The sequence below is a fragment of the Xyrauchen texanus genome, chromosome 7, assembly GCF_025860055.1.
Source record: "Xyrauchen texanus isolate HMW12.3.18 chromosome 7, RBS_HiC_50CHRs, whole genome shotgun sequence".
In the NCBI taxonomy this organism is placed as follows: domain Eukaryota; kingdom Metazoa; phylum Chordata; class Actinopteri; order Cypriniformes; family Catostomidae; genus Xyrauchen; species Xyrauchen texanus.
Window position 1 is genome coordinate 39,318,523 of NC_068282.1, and position 12,774 is coordinate 39,331,296.

Genomic DNA, 12,774 nt, shown 5'->3' on the forward strand with positions numbered 1-12,774 from the left:
GCAGTTCAACTCGCAAATTCATTATGGATTTGGTGCGAACGGGGCTTATTCCATTACGCTATTTTAGAATCAAGTGGGGGTTTGGTAGACAGGCTGGTATTTCCTTCCATTGTCTGAGACACTTGTTGTGTGGACAGCTGCCATTTGGACACATGGAATGTTGTGTGGAAGCATGTAGTGCAGTGGCACTCTAGTTTCCCTCTTACACTTATTTTTAGTGTTGTGTAGCAACTGTTATTTCCTTCCCTACAAAGGTCTTTCAGTTTTTTATGTCTTATGTACTTTTAGATGTGTTTTTATTTCACATTTTAATGGATTGTGTGAGGAGTGTGCTACAGTTTACAGTGTGTGGTCACCACTGGCCCTCCCTGTTGCTTTGTTTATTTGTTTTTATATGCCAAGACCAGACAGCAGAGTGTTAATTAGAGGTGCATTGCTTGGAATTTCATCAACCAATTCCCCCATCACGAGGAGGCAACGCCGGCACGTACATATACAAAAAATGAATATGGAGTTGGAAGTGACTTACAAAGTCCAAGTTGCAATTTACTTATTGGTAAAGCTTTGTGTTATCGACCAGATCTGCTTGTATCCAACATGATAACACAGAAATTCAACATACACATCAGAATGTTAATGTACCCACAAATCAAGTGTCAGCAATTCGGTAAATGGGGGTATTTGCTGAATTACTGACAACCGCCATCCTCATTCATATTTTATTGCATCAGATCATGTGATTTAACTTTCCTTCTGGCTCTACTGATGGTGAGTTGTACAAGCAACCTCTAAGATACAGGTTCTGGTCCCACTGAAACCAGGAAGTAACCATACCAACATTAAAGTTTTGGGTGAACTATCCCTTTAACGTTCAAAACTTCCAGCTTTTGTCACTGGAGGCAGTGGTTTGGATTTCGGTAAGCGCAGACCGATTTCAGTAGCAGAACTTTCGACCTCCTGTCTCCGAATTCACAGTTCGGTTAATAGGTTACTTTTACTTATGTGCTTACTAAATGTGGTCTACGATAAATGTTGTGTCTGTACAGGGTTTGAGGACTGCGGTAAAGGTTGGAATCATACCATGTTTAAGGTGGTGCTGAAGAAAGGGAGAGAGGCAGGAGGGAGAGCTGGCAAGAGGGATGCAGGTAAGCTTCTTTTTGCCCAGAAGGAATGATTAAAGACTTTAACAAACTGTTACTGAACTGTTAAATGTTTTTCTGTTGACTGCATTCCTTGCTGTGCGTACATTAAGTATTTTAGCTAAATTGCATAATTGGCTAATAGCCTGCAGAGTTTTATAGAGCCGTGGCTCGGACTGACTAAATAATTTAGGGATTTTTCTGTATTCCGATTGGCTAAATGTTGCACAAGCTGTGGCTTGTCGGTGCCTCCTGCTGAGTATTGTCTCTACACTTTCAGATCTGCCAGTCAAATGTCACATTCTTGGAAATGTAAAACATTGTGACAAAAGGGTGCATCCATTCATTAATGTTGTCATGTTACCATGACACCCAGTTCAACAGGATCATCCTGATATCTGCCCGGGTGTCTCACTGAATTCAGCACCAATGCTGAACCGATACCTCTCTCCCCACGGGCTCTTTCAATGGAGCTGTATGCCAATTAACCTCATTCACTTAATTCGCTCACTTAAGTATGTCAAGACAAGTTTGAGAGCCACCAAACAAACACTACCTGACCCACATACAAGAAAACCTTTAATCTGTTAATCTATCTCAATGTCCTCTTTCTAAGGATGAAGGCACTTAGAACAAATTAATTATCTTGTATTTCTTCCTCTCTCGAATATAGTTGATGGTCGCTTTGTTCATTCTATGATGTGCAAATCCGCTCTACTAACATAGGGAAACTCCCTCTGGTTCTGATGCTGACAGCCGATGAAGTCTCAGTTGGTTAGTGGTAACACTTTTGCATTCTCTGAAGAGACATATTGCTCATCAAGTATTTACAACACCTTATGTTAGTTGCAAGGGATGGAGAGACGCATAACAGTTCACAGCAATGCTGCTTTTGAGGCAGATCATCTGCCTGGAAGCTCTATTCTCAGTAGTGATCGTAATAAAGAGCACCAGATACTAGGGTTGCCACAGTGTACGGTGTTACCAGTTTTACTCTGTACAAGGGACAACACCAGTGTGAAATTACCAGGGGTAAAAATTATGAATGAAGTTTTCAATATCAATACAATAGCCTAACGAATTGAATAGCCTTAAAGAGCAAATATTATGGTTTTTAAACATGCCTAATTTTGTTTTAAAGGTCTAACACAATAGTAAATCTATTAGGCATGCATCCAAGGTCAAAAAAACGCTTTAAATTGCTGTATTACCTTTTTTTTTTTTTTTCAGTGTCAAAAACGACTCATTCAATGATCTGTTCTAAAACATTCATTCTAAATTCCTCCTTTCAGAGAGCCTACCCTGCTCTATTTGGTCAGATGTCCCAGTCTGTTGTGATTGGTCTACCGCTTAGTGTAGTTTTTGAGGGCAGGTCAAAACTATTCGCGAACAGCCAATGAAGACCAGAGGCAGGTTTTTGTTACCATATTAAGTAGGTTAGTACAGGAAGTAAGTCTGGATTTACTAACGACTCGATTCAGGTGTTCAGAATCGGTTCTTTCTTTTGGGAGTCAATAACTTTTTGAAATTTTGCAGACTTTTTTACATTCACAAACAGGTATATAAGACACTACATGAAAGGTAATATTTGAAAAAACATAATAGGTGCTCTTTAAATAAAGAATAGTTGCCTAATGTAGAGTTTGCGACCTATGATAAATTAGCCTAAATAATGCATTGAAAGCCAGATGTTCTTTACCAACGTATCAAATTGCACAGACAGCAAAATACGTGCACTGACAGAAGATGTTTAATTGCAGGTAGCAAAAATAATGTGCATGGTGGGTAACTAAGACGTCTCTATTCGTAATGACACAAGAAATGCTGTTAGACACAGACACGTGATTGAAGAAACACAATTGATTATATTTTTAAGAACAGATGACAGAAAAGCCGTCTATGCGCATGTCTGACACGCTGTTTGTTCGGAGGTGTGCAGTCTCGTGGAACACGTGTATGTAAAGGGTTCTCACTCTTTCTTAATTGTATCATCTATGAGAATTCTGCAAATGACCTCAGACCACCTCAGCTCAGAGCAGTTCAAATTTATTAATAAATGTGAAAACCAAAAAACCCTAACTACAAACGAGAAACAAGCATGAACTTGACTTGACATAAACATGGCTTGACATGAACACGTTACCAAACACACAATACCTGACAACCAACAATGGAAAACATGAGGGCTTAAATACTTGGACATGGGAGAACATAAACCAAACTCTAAACAAGATAATCAAACAATGAACCAATGAAAACAAGACACATGAACATTGAGGGAAAACGGTACATCACATGACCAGGAATCCATGACATGAAACAGGAAATCAACTTTTCAATATAAAAGACATGAAAAACATGAATCAACAAAATACACATGACCATGACCACTTGTGATCTAATTTCGAGTAGAGGGTCTCATTTAATGACAACATACTGTACATCAGGGGTGACCAACCCTGCTCCTGGAGAGCTACCTTCCTACAGAGTTTAGATCCAACCCTAATCCAACACACCTGAACCAGCTTATCAAGGTCTTTAGGATTACTTGAAAATGACAGGCAGGTGTGTTGAAGCTAAACTCTGCAGGAAGGTAGCTCTCCAAGAGCAGGGTTGGTCATCCCTGCTGTACATCAACAAACATAACATTTAGAGCAGAATTCTCAGTTATTTTAGTGGAATACCTGTATTAACTGAGCTTCAGATGTGTGTGCTTCTCATCTGTGTCACTACATGTTGATATCAGACACACTGAAGAAGATCCATGAACTTCCAGGGGTGGTAGTCAGCGTCTTTGCTTGCTGAGCTACCCAGGCTCCCCTAACAAAATGTTTTTAACCCTGTTTCCACCTGTATATGGTGCTGACCACTTGTGATTGGATCACCAAAAACTGATCTGGAAATGATGTCTCTGTTTGTTGCTCTTTTTCAGTCTTATTGTTTTCTCTCTCAACCCTTTTTGTTGTGAGATTGAGCTCTTTAATCCTCAAGAAACAGACTTAAGTGGGGATTTTTGCTTTCATGGATTGACCCTTTGCATTTAGAGTGTCAGACTGAAGTATTCTCCTGCCTTTGAACTGAGGCCTTGTAAAGGTCAGATCAGGAAGGACTTGGATATAAAAACTGGGGGACTGTTTGATGCTGGATTACAGCACAGAGTGATATACAGCATGACTCTGTGCTGAGATGCTGATTTATAATATGTGCGTGTGTAAGAGAGAGCGACTGTGTGTTTTAGGTTTTGTAATGGTTCGTACAGTTCGGTAAGCATTGACACTGTGGTTCACATCAAGTTTATTGACTCATCTGGAACACAAGGTTTGGTGAAGAAAACAAAGCATCAAACAGACAGGCACAGTTACATCCTCTGCTAATGCACTTGTATGGCTCTGTAAATGGATACGCTCCACCGATGTTTCACGTGGGTCAACTTGATGACATCACTGTTCTGCAAGGGTTGTGTGTTGCTGAAAATGGCAAGTGGAGAAAATGAGCCACTGATAGGGAAGCCCCTGCATTATTCAGGTCTCCTGTCTGGAAACATTTTCATTTTGCAGTCAATTACAACAGCGATGTTCAAAAAAACTTTTACAAAACGGGCACTGTTTGCAGACATCGCTCGACGTGAGTGCTGTATACTGGTAATTATGCCAAATCACTGGGGAAAGATCCACAGATGAGCCAAAACTGCACAGTGTTTACTGTCCTCAGGTATGAATATTTAGCAGTAGAGTCACTTACAGAAAGTTGATCCATCTGCATTGTGAGTCAGGTTTATGTTCTGAGGCTGTAGAGGTCATTTGTGGGGTGGCTGGGTGGGGGTGGGGTTATGTGTGTATTATCTCAGCTGCTTTGGTGTCTAGTTTCTCCTTACTCAGCAGTGGCTCCTTGTGTTATTTAACACAATCAGATTGTACACACACACACACACACACACACACAAGATTATTCTATATCATCTACAAATACACACACACATTTGGATTTCAATGTTAAATTTAAATTCAGTTTTAGTTTGCACAGTACTGCTTTTTCATTGAGCTGTTGCTTTTATCCAAATTGACATATAATACACTTTGTACTGGGACAGTCCACCTGGAGTAACCTGGGGTTAAACAAATAGTTTGCCTCAATTAAAATTCTGTACTCGCACTTGTACTATTTGAACCTGTAGGACTTTCTTTCAAGGAACACTGGAGGATTTATTTTGTAGAATGTCCTGGCTGCTCTTATCCATTCGGTAAGAGTGAATGGGGACTGAAAAATTTAAATGCAGCTGGCCATGCTTGCAAGTGCGTGAGCATTTGCAAGCAAGCGTGAGAACTTTCTTTCAAACGCTTAAGTAGTTCCAGCGGTGATAGGTCACCATGTGTATTTCAGACTAATCTGACAGATATACTGTGGGGACACGTGTGTCAGGTAAACATGAGCAGCACATGCTTGATTGAATGAGTTCTGGAGGAGGAACATGCTGGTCTACAACCTCCTGCAGTGTTGCTGGAATTCTGCCATAAGGAGGGTGTGGTAAGGCGGAGGGCGGGGCTGGGTCGTGATTATACACACCCGTCGCTTATCAGGCTAATCAAGCCTCCGAGAGGGGTAAAGGCCAACTGCGGAGGATTGTGCGGGAGAGAGAGATAGTATAATCACGACCCGGCCCTGCCCTCCGCCATGCAACATTGAGTAGTTAAGGTACAGGAAATTGTTAAAAAAAAAAAAAAAATCATTAAATGGTTAAACTGACACTAACTTAAAAAAAGATGCTGATCTTGAGTCATTTAACAGTTAAAGTTAATTTTGCCGTAAATTGGGGACTGCAGACTTTTATCTGCCTCGTAACTCCAAGATGTTATTGTCCATATGTGTGTTTGTGGGTATCTTGATCTGTCGACACAATACACTTGTCGACCATTTCTTTCTCTGAATTTAATCTGTGATTTTATTTATTTACAAAAAAAACTTATTACTTACTGATACATTGCATTTAACAGTGTTAACCTGGACACTTGGTTTGTAAATTCCTATTAGCTATGTGAAAAATTACCAGGAAACAAAAGACTACGTTTCCCTTCCCAGAGAAACATGTTTCTGAGAAGGGGATAGAAACTAATCCCTCACAATAACCCTCTGCCCAGCAACAATACCAAAGCTACTGAATGTGAATTATACTGTTTGAAAATAAATGGAGAAAGTGAAGAAGATGGACAGATATAATGAAAACGAGAGATATGTGGCTCTTCCAGGAGGTTGCATAGAAACCTAATAGGAATTAGAATGGTAAATCTATCAAGAAAATGTCTGGACCATATTTCTAGCCAAAAGCCAAAGGAGGAAGAAATTATCTTTTGAATAAAGCATATGAAGTCTATTTTAGCACTATAGATTATGAATTTATATTGTGACATTTTAAATTATTATTCATAAAACTAAGCATTAATACTATTGTAATTTGGAAAAATGTCTCATTACTCTTGTGTAAAAAAAGTTAATCATATTTTGCATTGCGACATTTATTTATATATATATATATATATATATATATATATATATATATATATATATATATATATATATATATATATATATATATATATATATATACACAGTACTGTGTAAAAATTTTAGGCACTTGTGAAAAAGATAAATCAATATTTGATGTGGCCACATTTTCCCCAATTCTCCTAGGTACACCTGGACACAGTTTTTGTTGGTTGTTGCTTCTTTGGAGAATTTGCCACAATCCTTCTATCTATTTTGTCTGTCTCAATTGCTTGTGCCTCTTCATGTAATCTCAGACTGACCCGATGTGCAGTGGGGGAAATGCCATCTCTTGCAGAGCACCCTGTTCTTCTATTCTAATCTTTTCTATTTACAAAAGTAATGTTTGGGAGTCCAAAATGTATTTTTCCTATTGACACACTAAAGCTGAAGATATAAATAACCATCTTAAGACAAATGTTTTGTGAAACATATTAAGCACTAAAACTTTTGCACAGTACTGTGCAAATATACCTGTATATATAATATTATAATTATTATTTTTTTTTTAAATCCCATTTTCTCCAAATTTGGAATGCCCAATTCCCACTACTTAGTAGGTCCTCATAGTGGTGCAGTTTCTTACCTCAGTCCGGGTGGCGGAGGACAAGTCTTAGTTGCCTCCGCTTCTGAGACATCAATCTGTGCATCTTATCTCATGGTTCGTTGTGCATGACACCGTGGAGACTCCGCATGTGGATCCATGCACAACTTGCCACATGCCCCATTGAGAGCGAGAACCACTAATCGGGACCACGAGGAGGTTACCCCATGTGACTCTACCCTTCCTAGCAACTGGGCCAATTTGGTTGCTTAGGAGACCTGGCTGGAGTCACTCAGCGTGCCCTGGATTCGAACTCATGACTCCAGGGGTGGTAGTCAGCGTAAATACTCGCCGAGCTACCCAGGCCCCCATTGTGACATTTATATAACCCCTCCCCCCAATTCTAGGTAGCCTATTATAATGTGCAAAATAATTATATATTAATTATATATGATATATTGCAAAGTACATTTGTGAAGTTTAATCGAAAAGTACACATCATAGTAATTGTTGTGCTGTATTGAATTTATGAAAAATTGTATTAAATTGTGTTCCGAAAGGGTGACTTTAATTTATGACTGTATCTGTAATTGTGTGTGTGTGTGTGTGTGTGTGTGTGTGTGTGTGTGTGTGTGAGTGAGAGAGAGAGAGAGAGAGAGAGAGAGTATGAGTGTGTGAGAGAGAGAGTATGAGTGTGTGTGTGAGAGTATGTATGAGAGTGTATGTATGTATGTATGTATGTATGTGTATATATATATGATATAGATACAGTATACCCCTCACATGTTTGTAAATATTTGATTATACCTTTTCATGTGACAACACTGAAGAAATTACACTTTGCTACAATGTAAAGTAGTGAGTGTACAGCTTGTATAACAGTGTAAATTTGCTGTCCCTTCAAAATAACTCAACATACAGCCATTAATGTATAAACCGCTGGCAACAAAAGTGAGTACACCCCTAAGTGAAAATGTCCAAATTGGGCCCAATTGTCCCAATTTTGTTGATTTTGAGGGAAAATAAAAATAAAACAGACATTTTCTTTATGCTCTATGCTTCTCCAGTACTGTCCTTGTTAACCTCTCCTGTCTGTTTTCCATTTACATTTATGCATTTGGCAGATGCTTTTATCCAAAGCGACTTACAGAGCCCTTATTACAGGGACAACCCCCCCGGAGCAACCTGGAGTTAAGTGCCTTGCAAAAGGACACAATTGTGGTGGCTGTGGGGATCGAACCAGCGTCCTTCTGATTAACAGTTATGTGCTTTAGCCCACTACACCACCACCACTCACATTTTGTAAATTTTCCCGGTGTTGTTTTTATTTTCTCCACAAATTTAGCATTCATCACTTCATTCATACTTCGGTTCAGCCTTTCTCCGTGTCTTAAGGACAATGCTAAACTCATGAAATCGTCAGCATACCTGAGTTATGCTACACACACCTTAAGAATCCATTTACAGCAGCATGTCTTTTTTTTTGGTCTCTCCGCATCTGACTAAATACAGACCTCAATATGGCCTCTGTTCATCTCCAAACCTTCATTTCGACTGAATTTATATTCTGATAAATATTTGATGTCTGATGAATGGAGTCTCTGGTTAGTATTTTGGTCAGGCCTCAGTGTTATGAATGCAGGGCTGTAATTATTTCAGCTTTCTGGAGTAGAATGTCATTAGTCAGACTTAATTTGCTGGGCTGCATTAAGAGACGGCCAACCACGATTCGGCAATAAAAGAGAAGAAGAAAGCCATGTCGGCATATTTTCCACACTGTGACCAACGTCTTAAAGTCTCAACACTGAAACCTGGAGAAACCTTTATACACCAGTCAAATAGCAGTAGTATTTCATAGTATTTTTGTGAAAAACATCACTTTTTAGCATGGAATAAAATGTAAACAGTGATGAGACGTAATTTGCAGCCTTTGTATGGGGGAATACAGGTAAAGTGAGCCACTTTCTGATAATTTGTCATTGATGTTGTTTTTTAAAATCTGATTCCCTATGGATAAACCCTTCACACAATAATTTTAAATGGTTAAGTTATCCACAACACTGTCCGAGGAAGTAAGAAGAAACATTACAAAAAGAAAAGTGTCCCACTTTACTTGTATTCACTATAGTTTTAATCAAAGCTCAGGCACCATCGATGATATATTAATGTTAATATGAATAGCACTGCCGGAAAAGAATGCCGCGACTGCAATAAAACCTATTTTTTTTTCTGTCTTTTAAAAGATTCATTGAATGCATTAAAACAGAATGCACTGCATTTTGAAAGGAAAAAATAAATATAGGGCTATATACTGAGTTACATTTCAAGACGATTAATTTGAGATTCTATCCCATGATTAAAGCAGTCTACTTTTGATAAATAATTAACCATCCAATTCTGTGTGGTTTACAGCTTGTCAAAGAATCAGAAAATGTTTGTTAGTCTATAATATTTGGGTCTATAAACCTCTACATAACCATGAGAACTGTGCCGTGACAAGAACATAATAATCTCCTTATTTCTATTACTGAGTCACTTTAAGTTTTAGAATCCAGGAGGGGAAATTTTGATCTCATGTCATCAAGTTACATTTTTATCACTTTTCTCCCCATGTCTTATTGTACAGAGCTGAAGTTTCAGATTTTATTTTCACCATGTGCTCATGTACACACACACAGTAGTTCCATTTTTTACATGTGTGAGTGTGCCCGTGTGTGTCCATCAATAATGTTTTAGCATAACCGCAGGGATGCCCTCCTCGTATAATATTTTGTGGTTGTCCAGTAAAAAGCAGCCTTTCTGTCTGCATTTTGTTTGAACCAGGTTTGGCATTAAACATAAACAGTAAACCCTCTTGCAGACAGAGGAACTTCAAGCCCTGTACGTTTTCTTTGGTATATTAAAAGCACTGTAATTATTCTCAGATTTATTTGTAAGAGCTTATTATATTTGGAGAAAGATGGATAGTATTACTGTTGGTCATGAAACAGCTTGTATGTTTCTTCAGCGGTTTTGAAGGCTCCGATACAAAGAAACATTAGTAACAATATCTAATTACTGTAGATTTCTGACATCCAACTGGATAGCACGCAGAGGGTGAAAGGGCTGTTTTTATAGTGAGAGGTTCACTTCTTGTGCAGTACATGAATCTAATTTAAACAAGACTTTAAAAGAAAACATTCACCCAAAAATGAAAAATCTGTCTCTATTTACTCCCACTCATGTCGTTCCAAACCTGCATGACTCTCATTCTTATGTAGGACGTACAGAAGGAGATGAAGATGATGTTTTAGTGAATATCACGTGCTGTCATTTCAACACTTTAAGGCTCAAAAAAGGACTTCAGGTATCTTAAAGGGTCATGAAAGCCTCCTAGTTCAGACCCAAGTGTTCACTCCTCATACTCAAAAATGATGAAATGGCAGGTAAATGTGTGGACAGGTATTGTGGGTGGAAAGAGGTAAAATATGGTCAAGAGCTACTTCCAAAAACACACAACAGAGATGGCAGCTAAACCTCACATTATGTGTGGAGATGAAAACAAAAATAATTTTTGGCTGTATATTAATCATGGGACAAAAGTTTGAAAAGTGAAGATAATAGAATGGTTTGCAAATCTGCAAAAACATTGGGATGTTTTGTTGAAACATTTGAGTATGATGTTTGCACAGCACTCAGAGCAGACATTATTAAAACAAGCACTGATTTGAGACTTTACATTTAATTCAGAAGGAGTGTTTTGGGTTTAAAACAAGTTAAACTCTTTTGACAGCATTTGTGCCATAATGTTGATTTGCCATAGAAAATAATTTTGACTCATCCCTCTTTAGCACATACAATGAAAGTAAACCGGTCCGATACACAAAACGTTAAGTACTCCCTGCTTTTTAAAGTATTACCACAACACTAAAGCATTATATGTTTTAACATTACTCTAGTGTGATTAAAATTGCCTACTAACCTTGTCTGTAGCAAGTTATCCAGTATTTCAACTCCATTGTCATGATGACGTAACCTGTACATATTGGTCCACATCTCAAAAAATTAGTTTTAGGGTTTCATGACCCTTAAACGTGGCACATGCAACCTGCGTTACTGTATATCCCAAGTATTCTGAAGGCATACGATAGGTTTTGGTGTGAAACAACCTGAAATATGCAAGAGATATGACGCAACCAGAAGAGATGCAGTACCTGATTGGTTTAGTGAATGCACATGACAAAACATACGTTGTCATAGGCTGTATCTGTATGTTCTCATTGCCTTTTTATTATAAGCATTTTCACTTTCAGTGTGGACAGGCAAATCATTTGATGGTGGAAACTTGTCACGTCAAACCTGGGACACTAGGGCTGTGCCGATACAATCATATCGATATATCACGATACACTTTGTCATGATATTGTATTGATACTTAAGGTCCCTGTATCAGTATTTGTAATCATTGGGTTTGTATTCGTATCATGTCCAACAATTCAATAATAAGGAATCAGGCTGTGTGCAAGCTTTGAGAGTGACGGTTTTCAGTGCGGTCAGAGATGTTTCACTAACAACGTTTCCATCCAAGGATTTTTTTTGCAAAAAATGTTTTAGCGCATCAAAATACAGCAGATGGAAACGCACATTATGTCGACATAATGTCGACATAATATTTTTCAGTTTAACTCGAGCGCATAAAATCTGTCGATACATCAAATGTTGTGAAAAAATGATTTGGAAACACTTTTTGACGATAAAATTGGCATTAACGCAAACATTTTGTCACATGAGAGTGTGCCCCAGTCGTTAGCCTCTGTTAATCATTATGACAGTATTTAAAGCCAATTTATTGTATGTGATTATGGATTGATCTTTACGGCATATAGAGCCGATCTGCAATCCAGTAGTGCCAACACATGGCACATATCTCGTGCACATTGAACAAATGAATGGCCATTTAATTTATTTATTAAAGTTTCTTTTCCACACCATTCAAATAAAAAGACAGCAGTCATGAAATTAGCCCAAAAAACATATCATTTTTGTGCATAAAGATGTTATAAATTAACAGTAAATACACAATACTAGGTGAAACACTTATAGCCCAATTCTATTAAATTATTGTTTAGTCTACTTTTGAAAAAATGCCGGCAAAATCCCCTGTATTAAATAAAATAAATGACCAAACCAAAAAAGCATAAATTAAAAAAATGATTTACGAAACGAGAAAAAATATTTTTTTTAGACCTAATATATGCCTTTTCTTTTCTCAAACTTAAATTAGCTTTACCCTGTTCTGTAGATTAATAAAGTCAGCTGAATGACATTCTCAGAATGTTCTGCATGTTTTTCAAGACTAAAAACTATCAGAACTATTTGTCCAGTGCCGAGTTCACTTTCAGAAAAGGAGCTTTTGAACATTTTAAAATGTATAAATACTTAAAATCTAACCATCTTTACCTCGGATCACATTTACTGCTTCTTCAGAATACATTTTAGATGATAATCAAGTTCAGTTGGTTATTAAAGGTTGCTGGAGAAATACGCGGGACATAATGCAGTTGTGATGCCGAT

At 37.9% G+C, this 12,774-nt stretch overlaps 1 protein-coding gene across 1 annotated transcript in view; it reads left to right on the forward strand.

Annotated features, from left to right (window-relative positions):
- LOC127646949 (protein TANC1-like) overlaps positions 1-12,774 on the forward strand; it is a 117,836-nt gene that overhangs the window by 16,329 nt on the left and 88,733 nt on the right. Inside the window, exon 2 of the mRNA XM_052130942.1 lies at positions 1,047-1,145. Within this exon, the coding sequence (XP_051986902.1) occupies positions 1,082-1,145 (64 nt within the window). The 5' untranslated portion in view covers positions 1,047-1,081. The remainder of the gene's footprint in view (positions 1-1,046; positions 1,146-12,774) is intronic.